Here is a 16,909-nt window from a genome sequence, read left to right as displayed (position 1 = left end):
TAATCCACCACGCTGGATGCGTCTGTCGGTATCTCTTGGAATAGTAAGGCCTCATGCAGCATTTATCAGTTCCTATCTGGTGAACTGTAGATAACTAAAGGATCTTGAGGGTCGACCGGGGGAAAGTATTACTGTATTCTCTTCTCCAACAACCTGATCTCTTGTTGACTTATGTAGGGGAATTGCAGAAGCATTGCAATTTCCCAGAGAAGACTGAACACAAGTTACTTCCCTGAGGCCTAGCTGACTGGAAGCAATATTAACCAAGGTTATTTCACATTACAGAAAGTACACCTCCTCCCTGTTTTGTGAGATACTTGCAAAAATACACATATCTCTTTTAATTAAAAGTATTGTGTGTTGACAGTTTTAATAAAAAATAACTGTGTTTCTAGCGTCAGAAGAAAGTCTGAGAAATATAGCATTGTTCTAATAAGAGGCTTTATGTTACCAACATGGGATTTGTTCCAGAACCAGAGTATAGAGAGTAGACAATTTGTCCATCTAGTCCAGTGTTGTGAATACTGTCTGGCAGTACCTTTTTGAGCTTTCAAGCAGAGGTTTTCCCTGCCCCAATTGTAGCGGCTAGTATTGAACATGCAATTATCTATATAGAAATCATATACTCTTCCATGGAACTTTTCCTCCAATTTTCCAGATTTTGCTTGCCAGGAAAAGTTTAACTGGTGGTTGAATGTCTTCTCATGCAGATAGTGATGTCTGTGGCTGCATCTGCACTGCAGAAATAATGTTTGACACCACTTTAATTGCCATGACTTGTGGCTATGGAATTCTGGGATTTGTATTTTTGCGAAATATTTAGTGTAAAACTGCATTAATTTGTCAATGTGACAGCAGCCTGTATTACATTCTGTTTCAATTACAGTAAAGCACTCTATATAGGGCTGTCTTTGAAGGGGTTTGAAAACTTCATTTGGTAAAAAGAGCTGTAGCCAGAATGTTAACTGGGGTTGGTTACTGGGATCATGTAACTCGCTTGCCCCAACAGCTCACTAGATGCTTGTCCATTTATCAACACAGTTCAAAGTGCTGTTCTGTTATGACCTATAAAGCCCCATATCCTCTAACATTTCACAGATCAAAACTAGCATATGTGTGGTCCAACACTGAGTGCACACTACCTTTGATTTAATTGAGTTCAAAGTACTTTTTAATTCTGAACTCAGTTTGCAACTACTGAAATAATCTGGGGAGGAAAGTGGGAGGAAGAGAAAGGAACTGGGGCATTTTAGAAACAGCTTAAAAAGTGGGATGGCAGAGGATTAATTGGGAGTGTCCCTGACAATTTGGGACCCTTAGAGGGTATGAAGACGTCTATGGCTTATGCCCAGATTATCTGACAGACCATATCTCTTTGTGTGAACTTGTCTGGGGGTCCTGAGCTCCTTAGAATAGGTCCTTCTTCCAGTCCCATCACCTTCATGAAAATGGTGGTCAATGGGGACACACGATAAGAGCCTTCTCAGTAGCTTCTCCTAGACCGGTGATTCCCAAAGTGGGGGTAGTAGAAAGACCCACGGTGCAGTGAGGAAAAGGGGGACAGCAGGGGGGCTTCATTCAAAGTACTGCTGTGTAAGAAATATAAAGAGAACCAGTGGCCTTTAGGGCTATAGTTGGGATGAGGAATTAGAGCATGTGGGAGAGGAAGAGAAGTGGCAGCAAATAGGAGCTTTCACCTTTGGAACCTTGTTTAAGCTTTGTGAGCTTTGATGAGACGTGGCTGGTAGGCTGGAGCTGCACTGCTTCTCCTGCTTAGCTTCGTTAGAGAGGTTGAAAGAAGAGGTAGCAGAAGAAATAATGTTTGTGTCAGAGGGGATGGCTTGAAGCTGTGTGGGGAAGGCACAGCTTTGGGGAAGGAGTATCCAGAGCCCTTCCTCGCTGGGAGAAAAGTGGGAAGCCATTAAATATTGAGTTCGTCCTCACCAGGGAGATGCTTCTCCCTTTGCACCTTGGGAGCAGCAACTGAGCAGCCTGTTGAGCACAAACTAAGAAGCCTCCCATCTGCACCAACCTATGCTGCAAGGCAAGAGGCTGCTGCTCAACTGGCTACTCAATTGCTGCTCACTTTGTACCCAGTCACCCTGGGAGCAGCAACCAAGCAGCAAGCCAGCTGGCCTTCCTTTTGCCGTAAGACCAACACAGGCAAGATAGAGGAGCAAGGCTGCTGCCGTTACTGTATTTGCACATGAGAGACTGAGGCAGACAAGGAGTGGGTGGCAAGCTTGGTGCATCTGAGATAGATGCCGCTGGCCAGGTGGCTAGTGCAAAAACAGTAGACCTCATATCAATAAATAGGCATGAGTGGGCATTAGGGTTGTTGCCCAAGAGGAAAAGGGGCAGTAGCCTGAAAAAGTTTGGGGACCAGTGCCCTAGACCTTGAAACTCCCTCCCTAAGGACGCAGGAATGACCTCTTCTTTGCTGTCCTTTCCTTGGCATGGGAAGACTTTTATCTTCTGATAGGCTTTTATAACTGAAGGTTTTAAGGAAAGTCTCTTAAGGAAGTACTTTAATGTTTATGTTGTACTGTTTTTAAACTTCTTTTAATCCTGTTAAAGTATATATTTTAAATTGTTTTAATATTGTTAATAATAATGGCTTTTTAATTACCATATATTGTAATCTTTTCAATTTGTAAGTTGTTAGTTCTCAGTCTTAGGGAAAAGGTGGAGATATAAACAAAGATAAAACAACAATACTTTGGCTCGGAAAACATGGCAATTTGGTATGATATTTGATAACAAGCAACTGAATAGAATGAAAAGTAATAATTCTGTTGTGAAGCTTGTGTATACATCAGTATGCATGAACAGAAGGAATCCAGAGTACAGTATCTTCAATTATTCTAAATTTCACTTTGTGAAACAAAGAAGATTAGTTAATAATGACTGAAAAATAAGTGTGCCATACAGCTAAGGCAAGACAGTTAAAAGATTAAATGTAAATCAAAAGGACCGTTTTAAGTAAATTTAATGCCAGACAGGGCAAAAATGTTTTGCATGTGCCAACACTGGCTGTTTGCCCAGATAATGACAGATTGAGATAGGAATCTGAAGTAAAAACCTATTTCAATCTAAGTAGCTATTAAAGTTGAACAAAGGCAGTCTGGTTGGTAAAAATATGTAACAGAAGAAATAATAGGGAATATAGAGAATGGTTATAATATTGTACTGCAAAGTATAAATATAAAAGGGTATTCAATCAGTACTACTAAGGAAATCTACTGAACAACTGTGTGAGCAGATTTAATATTTGTCTTATTTTTTAAACAGAGGTCTTTTCTCCCCCTTCTTAAAATTAGACCCTTCCTCCTGTTTTGCACATGCTTCAGGAAGCCACATTTTAAATAAAATAGTCACCATCCTATCTAGTGTGTTACTATATTTTTGCACAGCCATTGCGTTTAGGCTACATAATATATGATTAAAAAGATGTACTTTAGCCACATTCATGGCAATTGTCTGAAGACCCCTTTCAACAGAATGTTCTACTTAATGGCAAATTTTCCTGTGTTTTGCAAAAGTTTTACCATACAATACGAGGGCTGATGTGTGAAAGATGTAAGTGGAATGCTTAAAGAAAATCTTTGTATAGTTTTTTGCAGCCTAATTGGCATCCACTGTTTTATCATCTCCCTGTTGCTTCCTAAACTAAAAAAATAAGCACATATGCTTCATTATCTTCTTCATGCTTCAAGAAAAGTGACCTGTTGGTGCTCTCCTTCGCCTATGCACTCTCCTCTGCCACTTGTAACTCCTCATATGTTTAATGTTTTTTTTCTGATTTAACATTAATTTGACACAGTAGGGAAGTACTGTGTAAAATACAGGATCAGTTTTACACTAGGCCTGTAGATCTTGTCTTGTTGTGTGCCTTCAAGTCTTTCCCGACTTATGGTGACCCTAAGACAAAGCTGTCATGGGGTTTTCTTGGCAAGATTTGTTCAGAGGAGGTTTGCCATTGCCTTCCCCTGAGGTTGAGAGTATGTGACCTGCCCAAGGTCACCCAGTGGATTTTATGGCAGAATTGGGAATCAAACCATGGACTCCAGAGTTGTAGTCCAACATTCATGCCACTGTGCCACTAATGGTTCTAAAACAGGGACCCCTCGCGGAGTCGCGGTATAGGGGGAGTTGTTCAATGGGGACACAAGACTTGGAGGCCCTGTTGCCTCCTCCTCTGCCTCTTTTTCACAAACGTCTTTATGTCTACATCCACACTGTCGAAGTAATCCAGTTTTACACCACTTTAACAGGCATGGCTCAATGCTATGGAATTCTGAGAACTGTAGTTTGGTGGGACACCAGAGCAGAGCTTATAAAACAAAATGTTTACACTAAAATTACAAAAATGTCTCATACTAAGCACATCACAATGTTGCATAATCCGTTCAAATTAGTATAAATTTATCGCAGATAGACAGTCAATGCTGGTCTTTTCTGGGGCCTAAGAGGAAAGTGTCTAAGTTTAGTTCACTTTCATCTTTTCAGACTCAGAGCTAATATGCAGCATGGAACCCATGCTTTAAATATTTATCTTAATATTAATATTTATGCAGTTTGTCTCCACTTTAACTGCCCATGGCTCAATGCTTTGAAATTCTGGGATTTGTAGTTTTGTGAGATATTTAGCCTTCTCTGTGACAGAGTTCTGGTGCCGCAACAAACTAAAAATCCTAGAATTCCATAGCATTGAACCATGGCAGTTAAAGTGATGTCAAACCTGCTTCTTTCTACAGTGCAGATATAGCCTATGTGTACAATTTACACATGCATTGAGTTAAATATTGAATTTACTTGAGTAAAGTGGTTCTAATTTGAAGTATGTTATTTCCTTATAAAACTTAAAATGTAAGTCTACATGAATGTGTGAAGGAAAATATACACACCAGATCGATGATAATAATAATAATAATAATAATAATAATAATAATAATAATAATAAATCTTTATTTATAGCCCGCATCTCCCTGAAGGATCGAAGCGGGTAAATAATAAAATACAACTATAACAGTTATAAAACAAAAGATAAAATAACACAATCCCCTTTACTCCCCAATTAAAACTAACATAACATCATAAAATACATTCAAATGAGTTAACTAAATTTAAACATAATTAAAATAAGGCATTGTGAGATGAACAAAATACTATACTACATTGAGGGGTGTGTGACATTCACATGTAGATGTAAAGAGGAGTCCCAAGGGTAAAAAGTCTCTTCATTTGGGGATTACCAAAGCAGCATTGGACACAGTTCAATTCCAGTTTTTACTGTCTCCTGAAATTAGAAAAAAGATGGAGAGAATCTGGGTGCTTGCTATATAAAAAGTGGTCTGTGGTGGCTGGATAGTTTATACCTCTTTACAGAATTGCCCTATTGAGGTTCTGGCTAGTGTAATTTTGTATGAAGGTCTTTTCCCCTCTTTCCTTTCCTTCTTTCCTTTCCTTTTTTTTGCTTTTTAAAACCATAGGTTTGAGTAATCCTATACACTAAAATAGAATGCACATTGGAGTGCAACAACTACACTTGGAGAAATTAGGATGAAAGGGAGCAAAGCCTTGACAGAACAAGTTTGACATCACTTTATTTCAATTCTTTTTAAGGTCTAATCCGCACTGCAGAAATGATGCAATTGGACACCACTTTAACTGCCATGGCTCAATGCTGTGGAATCCTGGGATCTGCAGTGTGTTGTGACACCAGAGCTCTCTGACAAGAGAAAGCTAAATATCTCACAAAACTACAAATCCCATAATTTCAAAGCATTGAGCCACGGCAGTTAAAGTGGAGTCAAACTGCATAAATATTAAATATTATGATAAATATTTAAAGCATGGGCTCCATGCAGCATATTAGCTCTGAGTCTGAAAAGATGAAAGCAAACTATACTTGGGTACTTTCCTCTTAGGCCTCAGAAATGACTTTCTATCGGCCATAAATATATTTATACTAATTCGAACAGATTGTGTAACATTGTGATGCGCTTGGTATGAAAAAGTTTTGCAATTTTAGTGTAAACATTTTGTTTTATAGGTTATAGAGCCAATCGTGACGGTAAAAGTTTTAATCATTTTTGTCAAATGGTAATTTGATGGCTATGACCTGTGTATGGTTGTCATGAATAAACTGTACACAAATGACTTTCTACTACAATTTAAGATGGTAACATCCCTTATTGTCTGTCAGAATAGAGCTTAGTATCTGAGCCATTAGTTGCTGGTCCTGAGAGTTTCTGGGAAAGAAATAAAAAGTCGATCAAAGGCCAGATATATAGTGTTGGCCTTGGCAAAATGGGAAAAGAAACCAGCCTTCTCCCACATCAGATAGTTTAAGAAGCAGGGAGTTATATATGTTACTAGCCATTACTGTGGCATCCACTGACCCCAAACTAAGGTTGTGGAGAAAGAGAAAGAGACCTGAGTTTCTCATCTGGAAACTGCAAATTCAAATATAAAGCATTCTGCTGAATTAAGCAGAAAATGGCGGCTGAAGCGGAAGGTAAGAGTAGGAAGAGTTTGATGAAGGACTCAGGAGTTTATCGCACAATCGGGAGTTAATCCCGCAAATATCCCATAAAAAACGTGCATTTATGCGAAACGATTTCACACGACGTATACAAAACCCCGCCATTAAAGTGGTCACAAAGAAGCATCAACGCACATCTTCTGACTTTCGGGATTTCAGCGACAATGCATTTCCAATATCACGTTATTTGCAAGACTGCGTGTGATAATCATTTGTGCACTTTCTCGCCGTTTTCGCTTTGTTTGCGGGATGCTTTAAATGTGATTTAATTTCTCTTTAATGCTGAAATCAGCCCCAGTGTGATAAACCTCTCAGACAGGCCCTTGCCTCATTCATCCCTCTGTCCACAATAGCAACAGGAAGCAAATGCATTGTGTGTTTCAAAATGACAAATATTTTATTCTCCTATTCCTCCCCATCTCAGTATTGTTGGACATTTTGACTTAAAGGCAGGAGGGTGAAGGAAGAAAACTTAATTCAAAACTACAGCTGCATCCGCACTGCATAAATAACACAGTTTGACGCCACTTTAACTGCCATGGCTCAGTGCTATGGAATTCTGAGAATTGTAATTTGTTGTGGCATCAGAGCTCTCTAACAGGGAAGGTTAAATGTCTCCCAACACTACAATGCCCAGATTTCCATAGCAATGAGCCATGGCAGTTAAAGCGGCGTCAAAGTGGGTTATTTCTGCAGTGCGGACACAGCCTAGGACAACTTCACAGAAAACAAGTAGAAGCGGGCATGTTTTGTCAGCTTACAGAGAGTACTATTATCTGTCCACTCCATCTTGAGAGCGCCAAATTTTATATAAGATTACTTCTTTTAAGTTGCCATGTTTTTGTCTTTCATTTCTCACATGGAGGTTTAATCTCTCACATTAATAAACTGATCACCTCAGGTTGAGAGACTACACTTTTGTGTGTATAAAAAAAGTGTGATCTGATTTTCTGGTAACATTTTGAGCTTATTTTCCAGTTTTTAGTACCGAACTCTGTTCTGATAAGCTTCTCCACAAGTCTGGGGGACATTTTATTATACTCTTTTATGGCTCCAGAACACAGTATATTCTGAGGGAAAATACAAATACATTGGCACTGCTCTGCCTCCTCAGATTAAAAACTGCCCATTTTGTAGTATTTAGTAGTATTTGGTGTATAGTATTTAGTAGGGACACCGTCCTGATCGATCTGCTGGGTTCATGTTGTATATTTTTAAAAAGTAAATAAATAGAGTTGCAAATAACGGTCTATTCTTTCATAAGAATATAACTGAATGTGAGGTGGTCAAGAATTAAGTTGTGCAGAAAATGTTTGTGGATTTTTTCTCCATCAGATTTCCAGCCACACAAAGGATTTCTTTGTAGACTTATATCAAAGTTATTCAAACAATATATCTACACACACACACACAAATGGCTGAGTCTGAAGACACACACACACCTCTCTCTCATATATATATATATATATATATATATATATATATATATATATATTGTTTGAATAACTTTGTGTGGTAGGAAATCTGATAGAGAAAAATATCTACAAACGTTTTCTGCACAACTTCGCATTCAGTTAGTTTTTTTATGAAAGAGTAGACTGTTATTTGCGTCTCTGTTTATTTATGTTTTAAAATAAACAACATGAACCCAACGGATTGATCAGGATGTGTCCTTGCTAAAAGTTCACAGAAATGCAACCTTTATTTCATTCCTTCCAATCCATTTCAAAGCCATTAGTGAACAGAAACCTAAGCTAAGATTAAGAGTGAAAACATTTTTGAATATGGGAAACAACATTACACATTCAGGGCCCTTTCACACTGAACAGTTATAGCACAGTGATTCCACTTTAATAGCCATGGCCACATCCTATGAAATCCTGAGATTTGCTATTTGGGAAGGCATTGGAGGAATACTTTGACAAATTCTAACTTTTTCTGAGTTGTGTAGTGTCTTCTAACTCAGCCATTCTTTAACAATCTGATGATTGTTTTGATGTTTAATGTTTTAACTGTATTTATTAGTTTTTATTGTATTATAATTATGAGTTAGAGGGATAATGAGTTCTGTTTTATTATGCTATATGTTCATTTATGTAAGCCGCCTCAATCATTTTGGAGAGGTCGGATAAAAATAAAATAATTATTATTAACTACTATTATACAGATTAACCAAATTTGATATTTTTTACAACCACAGACATTTAATCGAATAATTATTCCCTGGTGACTGGTGCATTTACATTGGGCCAGGATTGTTTTGGCCTCAGAACAAGCAAAGTCAACAACTGCTGCTACCCCATGATGGTGGAAAATACAAAATGGCTGCACAATCTCTTCTGATCGGTAGCACTATGGGTCCATAGGCACCTTCTAGAGCAGTGGTTCCTAACCTTTGATAAGCCCCACATCTATTTGGAAATGTTTGATTAATGTTCACAAAAGTATTATCACATCTGAAGATGAAGAAGTCTATAATTTCTAAATTTTGAACCACAAATTGAGCCACATACAATATTGCAGGTGAACAAATTGAACTAAAAAAAAAAAGAAAAGACTTATTCACTCAGTGCGTAAAATGCAAACTCAAATTGAGAAAATAGATGCTAATTTATTCAGAAAAATTGAGTGATGACGTATGAGTCAAAGACACAAGCCACCCTGAAATCCAGTCTCACACCCCATGTTGTTGCTTGTTTGTTTATATAGCATTGTACATTTTGCATGGCACTTTACAGCATCATGAAAACAACATAAAACCTGCCCATGGTGTACAATCCAAACAGGTTGGGAACTCATGTTCTAGAATAAGAAGGCCAATTTTTGCTCGCATAGTAGGCCATGCCATGCCATTCTGTGGTCATAAATTTCAACTGGAAGTCAAGTCCACCTGCAGTTTCTTGATTTATATGTGGGTTAGCAAAGATGGTACTTGAACAACATATTCTGCTGCTGGAGAGAGTAATAATTATAATTATAATTATTATTTCACACCTCTCCCAAGGATCGAAGCAGGATTCGATTCAGGCAAAAGACAAAAGGAACCTGCTGCAATGTCTCCCAACTTGTATTTACTTCCTCACTCATAACACTTGCCATCTTGACCACACTCTGATGTTGCTTGACTTTACACTCCCCATTTTTCATCTGTGAAATGTTGCAGGGTATGACTGGAGGACTCCAGGAGCAATGATTGATGGATCGGGGGGGTTGGGCACCACTTGATTCTTTTAAAATGGGATTTGGAGTGTTTTTATAGTGGTGGAGGACTGAGTAGGAAAAAAAAGCTGGGTTACATGCATCTCATAGGCTGCACTATGGATATTAACACTAATAATATTTGCTATATAGTGTACCCTTACTTTACGTGGGGGATCTGTTCTGGACTCCCCCACGTAAAGCAAATTCCACCTAAGCTTGAACTCCATTTAAATGAATGGGGCTTGTGCACGCGCCGGTGCAGCGGCATGCATGCGCACCCCATTAGTCCCTATGGGACGCGCCGCCCCTTTCTCCCCACGTGGCTTTCAGCTTTAGGTTTCAGGTTTAGGTTCTAGGTTCTACTGGCTTAGTGTTATCTCAGATTGCCCACAGTCACCTTCATGAATTAGAATTGTGTTCTCAATTACTGTTGTAGACATGCCCTTTTGTCATTTTAGACACAGCATAGAGAAATAGTGTGTCAGCTGTTTGGCTCATAAAGATTACCGTAGGCTTGCAGGAAATGGAAAGTGGATTTTAAAAAGTACTTTGCATTGAACTCCTGATGGAAGCGTTTAATGTCCAGTAAAATTGCTTTTCCTTGAAAGGAAATGCACCGAAGGAGCATAGCTGTGGTCTCAAATCATATAAGCATATAGCTTTTTGAGCAATTGTCTGATATGCATGCTAATTGAAAATGTACTTTCTACGGGGATAGTTTTTCCACAGATAGCTAATGACAGTTGGCTGAGCAGATTTCATAAGAAAACAGGATCCTAGAAAGATTTTCTCCGATACCCTGAAAGACTATCCTTTAGTATTGTGGGGTTAATGCCTCCCACTCTTATTTAGTGGGATACATAAGTGGGATGAGGGAGCAACAACAGAGTTACAGCAACACTTATATTCTAATACCCAGCTAGACAACCCTTCATCATTTTCATTTACTATCATTAGGCTAAATTGGTTTCCTGGGAGATGTCCCAGTTAAGTGGATTTCCTGATTAAGTGCATCCCGATTAACTGGAATAGACTGCAAGGACTGTTCACAGATATCCCTTGTTTGTACCTTGGTCTCTCTATGTTAAAAAACTTCTGTCTCCCCAGAGCTTTGACACACCAAGGATTTTCTTGTGATTTTGTGAAAATGAATAAATAATATTTCCAAATAGGAAACATCATTCCTGTTTATCATTGTATTTAGCTTCTGTGTGGCTTACATTTCTCTTAATAAGAAATTTAATTGTGACATTTTCATGGGTATGTGTTATTATCAAGATGATAAACTCTGTGGTTATGAATAATCAAATTAACAAAACTGTACTGCTTAATTCCCAGTAAAGCAGGGGGAAAGAGGGTACCGGTATCTTAAAAATTAAGGTTATGGGCCTATATATACCAATATGGGTGCAAAATCCACTGAACTATGTGAAACTCTTCAGTAAAATTGGAGAGTGGTTGTATGTAAGGTTTATAGTTCCTGACTGGACAATAGTTTTTAAAATAATGCTGTGACCAAGGGCTGGGGTGTGATGAAGACTGTACTTCTTTTGACCTGTACTTGCTTCTTGCTAAATTGGTTTTTCAGCTGTTTGACAAACCACCAAAACATGAAAGATAGAGTGACCGGAGATGACAGTGGGATGAGTATACACATACTGTGTGCACTAACATCTGTTATCTTGCCACTGCTGTCAGTGTACCCTGAACAAATTATCTCCTATCTGTAGCCTTATTCTTCCCCCACGCCTCTTCTGGTTGCATTCCAAGGCATTATAGCCACATCCTCGAGAGCATTATTAGCTCTCTAAAACTTTACTGCTTAATGTTAGTTTTTGTGCTTGTTGTTTTTAGCAAAATGGTAATGCTTAATTGGAGGGTAAGCAGTTTCCAGTTGGTTTAGATCACACAGTTTGGAGTATAGACACTCATAAGTGTCAGTGAAAGGACGAAAGGTGAAGAGGCCATCAAATTCTCTTTGAGAGAGCCTTCTCTAATTTGATGCCTTCCCAATGTGTGGAACTACTACTCCCATCATCTAGATGGCATTGCATTCAGATAGTGGTACCGAGAGATGCAGTTAAAATTTTGGAGGGTACCTGGGTCCAAAACACACTGCAGAAATAACCCAGTGTGAGACCACTTTAACTGCCCTGGCTTGGTGCTAGGGAATCCTGGGAACCGTAGGTTTGTGAGAATGTAGCCTTCTCTGTCAGAGAGCTCTGGTGCTATAATAAACTAAATTTCCCACAGTTCTCTAGCACTGAGCCAGGGCAATTAAAGTGGTCTCAAACCAGATTATTTCTGCAATGTGTTTTGGACTCTGTGGAAGGCTGTCCTGTGGCTTATCTTCACTACAAAGTTTGACTGGTTTTATACCAATTTAGTTTTTAATGACATTCTCCCCCCCAATCCAATGTGTCATAGAATTTGTTTAGGACAGGGATGCAGAAACAATTTTAATTGTGAGGGAGGGCAGACACAAATCTTATCACACTATAGGGACCCCCTATAGGTAACAAAATGCTTTGCACAGTAAGATGGTACCCCTTGTATAAAATCGTAAAATTAAAAAACTGAAACAATTAAGAATAATTTAAACTGACTAAAATATATTGAACAATTTGACATTTAAAATTAGGAATTTAAAAACAGTTAAAAAAGTTTAAGACAAAGCTAATAAGGCCCTGATACTTTAGTAAAAAGCCAAATTTTACTTGGCACTAGAATTATACCAGAGCTGGCATGATGAGTCAGTAGCAATGGTTTCCAACCTTTGGTCTTCCATTTGTTTTGAATGTCAGCTCCCAGAAACCCCAGCCAACTGGGCCAACAGTCAGAAATTATAGGAGCTGAAGTCCAAATTATCTGGAGGACCAAAGGTTGAGAATCACTGGAAGAGAAAGATATTTCATGCCTGAGGTGCTACAAGAGAGGAGGTCCTCTCCCAAGTCTTGCCACAGTGTACTTCTCCCTCTAGTGTAACAAAGTAAGAAAGTGTGGTCATCATCGTCCAGACTTCATATTTAATGGCATTTCCAAAGTGATTATTGGATGTTCTCTATCACTGAAGTTTCCTGCCATCCTATATGTTTACTTATAAGTACTCCAATTGATTTCAATGGGACTCATCATCATCATCATATTTATTTGTGCTCTGCTTTTTCTCAAAATTGGGATTCAAAGTGGCTTACAGTCTAAAAACCTAAATTAAAATGGAATTAAACTATTACAATATTAAAACAGATGTCAGAGCAAACCTATATCCATTGGCAATCTCATGACCCATCCCAGTTTCTTCAGTGAATCTTCTCCTTAATAACTATGAATAAGATTGCCAACTTAGATATATACAAGACAGAGGATCTCATATATACAAGGAGTTGTGCCTGGCAGCTCTGTCTGAGGATCATATTTAACATGTTCGCATATAAACAAGTAAAAATATGTAATATAAAGCATTGTTACTTTAAAAATATTGTTTGTGAATTCATTTTAAGTTTTAAGAAGCACTTGACTCTTAACAAGTTGTTGCTACAACCCTTCAACCATAATTGTGCCCCTATTTGATGATTATAATTAAGGTTGGTTTCTGCAAACGGGCAATGAATGTAAGCTGCTTTGGGGTTTGGACAGTTTCATAATTTACAAGATACCTGTCCTTAGGGATCCATATTTTATTTATAACTACTTGAAGATCTCCTAGGACAGTGATGGCGAACATATGGCACGCGTGCCAGGGGTGGCACTCAGAGCCCTCTCTGTGGGCACATGTACCGTTGCCCCAGCACAGAGTTTGTTACTAGAAAGCCAGAGGGACATGGCACTTTGCAATAAATATGTGGGTTCTGGGTTGCAGTTTGGGCACTTGGCCTCTAAAAGGTTCACCATCACTGTCCTAGGATATGAACTGGATAGCTTTCCCCCCTAACAAACAAACAAACAAACAGCCATGATGTTTCAAAGGATAGCAACTGCAGTTTATCCTTTTTCTTTGTGACTGGCATTTCAAACCATAATCTGGAGAGTCCTGGGCAGTCTGGTGGCTGGGGCTTGGTGCTGCCTCCGCTGTTGCCCTGGAATTGCTCTGCCAGGCTGTGGAGATGAGTGGGAGACTCCAGTTTTTACCCCTGACATCTCTAGGTAAAGCTGGAAAATTACTCCTTTCAAAATCTTTCTAAGGAGTTTATCACATGTGACGGATCCCATACTGAAACTGAATTTAAACTTGAAAACCCCAGCAAAAGCAGGTAGATTTTCAGACGAAGTTTGTGTGAAGGTGAAATAGCGCAACATTAACCCGAATGGAAAGTTACCAAAACTCGCTCTGATAGTAAAAAGGAGTGGGTTTTGGCAACTTTCCGTTCAGGTTAATGTTGTGTTATTTCGCCTTTAAACAAATAGCTTCATTTATATACGGCTTCATACTGAACTAACAGTGTCTAAGTGGTTTACAACTGTAAGTTTACACAAACACCTCTGAAAAACAACCTGATTGTGTGTGTGTGTGTTCCAGACTTTTCAGTCCTATTTCCACATAGGATTTCAGCAATTTGTCTCCATGTAATAAACTTCTAAGAGCTGGCACTAGTCTCTATAGAAATACTGACTGTTTCAGTATAATGCAGCTTCCTGCGTTCCTTGATAAGCATACAAATGCAACCATGTTTGTAAGATTTAAATATTAAAATTTAGAAGAATTCTTTTTTTCAATTATTAGTTTTTATTAGAATCTGGAATATTAGAGAATTTCATACCATTTTATTTGGCACCTGGATGCAGTTGCATTTGAAATTTTTCCTATTCTAATATTTATTGCTCTCTGCAGAAAGAAAGAGGGAGAACAGAGTCTGCATTTGCCAGAAGGTGGCATTCTCATCCTTGCTGCAGCTCCAGAAATATCCTTAGGGTTTTTGTGCCTGCTCAGTTGAAGCACTTAGCTCATTGGTCTTTACAGCCACAGGAGTGTGCTACACTGCATTAAACCATATGTAACACATAGGCAGTCTGTCTTATAGTTAATGCTGCCTTTCAAGAATGGCTTATAAATGGTTAATTAAACAGTTCCCTGCCCTCAGGCTTACAATCTAAAGAAGACATGACACAAAAAGAGAAGGAAATGACAGTGGGGAAGGAGATCAAATGCAGCTGTTCTTTTCTCCCTCTGAGACCATGACCATCGCAGATGAATGGAGGATGGGCTCTTCTTCTGTCTCTGGTGATGGAGCTTTGCCTGCCCCTTCCCTTCCTCATCTTGAGTCACTGAAGCAACTTAAGTCTAACTTGAATCTGAGTCAATTGACTCAAGTCTACCACCAGACCTGTACCTTGGACTTTATATAGTTTTATAAGGAAAAATGGACTGGTCACTACCTCCATGAAGCTTATAAAATGTAAGGCAACAAGAGAATGAGAAAAAAGAGACAATAGAAAAGATAAACAAGAGCAATTAATACATATTCAGGCTTTATTTCTATTCTGTATTGTGAACTGATTGGGTTATGTTTTCATGACTTAGGGGCTCTACAGACCACCCCTTTCAGCACTGAATGGGGGCCGTGGCAACCATACGCCGTGGCCCCGATCTGGTGTTTTTCCAGCTGTAAAAGAAACAGCAAAATGTGGCTCCTTTTAGAGCCGGCAAAAAGGCGTCCTTGCCAATGTGGTGTCATTTTTTGGCATGCAGTGTATAAACGCTGCATCAAAGGAGCACTGTGGTGCCGCCCACTGTGCGGTTGGGTGGTTGGCATAATGCCAGTGTGGGGGTGGCAGCGATGCATGTGTCATCTAAACTCCATGCCACTCTCACGCCAGTGCTTTAAGCCGATTTGTACAGCCCCTTAGTTCCTGGTTTAAGGCTTCATGAAAAGAGTATATTTTGAAGAGAGAATGGAAAGAAGAGAGAATAAGCAGTGGTATCTTATAGAAAGGGCGTTTTATGATGAGGGGATGCAGCAAGGAAGAATTGACCTGGGACTCTAGTGCCACAACAAGCTACAAATCCCAGGATTCCATAGGCTGGAGCCCTGTCAGTTAAAGCGGTGTCAAACTGCATTTATTCTGCTGTGTGGCAGCAGCCTTGGATCACCATCAGGTTTAGCTCTTAGTACTGACAATGTTTAATTTAAAATGGTTTTACCACAGTGACTAAATTTCTGCAAAGCCAGAATGACATCTTATTTTGGTGAAACAAAATGCAAAAATAATTCTGTTCCTGTAAAAAATTAAAAACATCATAGAAGGGCAACCTGAAACATAGTTCTTAGTTGCACCAAGTTCTTAGTAACCTACTGTCCTAGTCTGAATTTTGGAATCCTGTTTTGGGAAACAATGCCACCTTGCCTGTTGATATACTTTTTTATACATTTGTGTCATCCTCTTCCTGTAATAAAGTAGTAATTTTGCAGTTGTACTCTTCTAAATAAAAGTAACTGTAATGCTCTTGCAAGCCGATCACATTTGCATTGTGCTCTACTAGTCTGTTTTTATTATTTTGCATTATAATCTAAAATATTGGAACCAGTTACAGTATGATGTAAAATAACAAGATTAGGTGATGTTCCTAGTGAATTGAAGGTTAATCGGTATTCTGCGGCATTATAGGTTACACATGGATCAAAACATGACTTAATAAGTATCACTTAATTCCATAACCAGTCCATTACTTTAAAATCTATTAAGAATATACTATACCCTCAAGTGATCCCGGAGCCACCAAGGGTCAGAGAATATGGAACAGCTTAGTTTCCCATTTAAATTAATTCACTCTATTGCTAAAAGAATAGTTAGAAAAGAAGAAGAAAAAATTACTTCTTGAGGAAAAGACTGAAAAGCAGGAATGGTTTCCATAAACTACATATACAGTGGGTTCTTGGTATCCACTGAGGTTTGGTCCCAGGACCCCCTATAGATAGCAAAATGCTTTGCACAGTAAGATAGTACCCCTTGTATAAAATTGTAAAATCAAGCTTTGCTTTTTTGGAATTTATATATTTTAAAGATATTTTCAAACTGTGGATGCTTGAATCCATGGATATGGAGGGCTGACTATACAAGTGTTTGTTTTTTACTACACTACACAGGGCTGGGCTGTGGAACTGATCTGTAAATTATGAGTGCCTTTAATCATTTCCTCATTGTGGTAAGATTTGCAGTTGAGTA

The 16,909-nt window shown here is 38.7% G+C and overlaps 1 protein-coding gene across 7 annotated transcripts in view; it reads left to right on the top strand.

The window, feature by feature from the left end:
• Positions 1–16,909, top strand: part of MAJIN (membrane anchored junction protein) — a 32,124-nt gene that overhangs the window by 864 nt on the left and 14,351 nt on the right. For 2 of the 7 annotated variants that reach the window (XM_042461905.1, XM_042461903.1), the window contains exon 1: positions 7,289–7,313. The exons of 1 other annotated variant lie outside the window; for it this stretch is intronic. In XM_042461905.1, coding sequence (XP_042317839.1) covers positions 7,292–7,313 — 22 coding nt within the window. In that variant the 5' untranslated portion in view covers positions 7,289–7,291. Of the gene's footprint in view, positions 1–3,551; positions 3,580–6,293; positions 6,521–6,676; positions 6,921–7,288; positions 7,314–9,686; positions 9,712–16,909 lie in introns of those variants that run through there. 4 more of the 7 variants (XM_042461907.1, XM_042461904.1, XM_042461910.1 and 1 more) reach the window with 4 other exon arrangements.

This window comes from Sceloporus undulatus, chromosome 4, assembly GCF_019175285.1.
Source record: "Sceloporus undulatus isolate JIND9_A2432 ecotype Alabama chromosome 4, SceUnd_v1.1, whole genome shotgun sequence".
In the NCBI taxonomy this organism is placed as follows: domain Eukaryota; kingdom Metazoa; phylum Chordata; class Lepidosauria; order Squamata; family Phrynosomatidae; genus Sceloporus; species Sceloporus undulatus.
The sequence above is the reverse complement of the archived record's forward strand: the minus strand, read 5'-3'. Positions and strand labels throughout refer to the sequence as shown.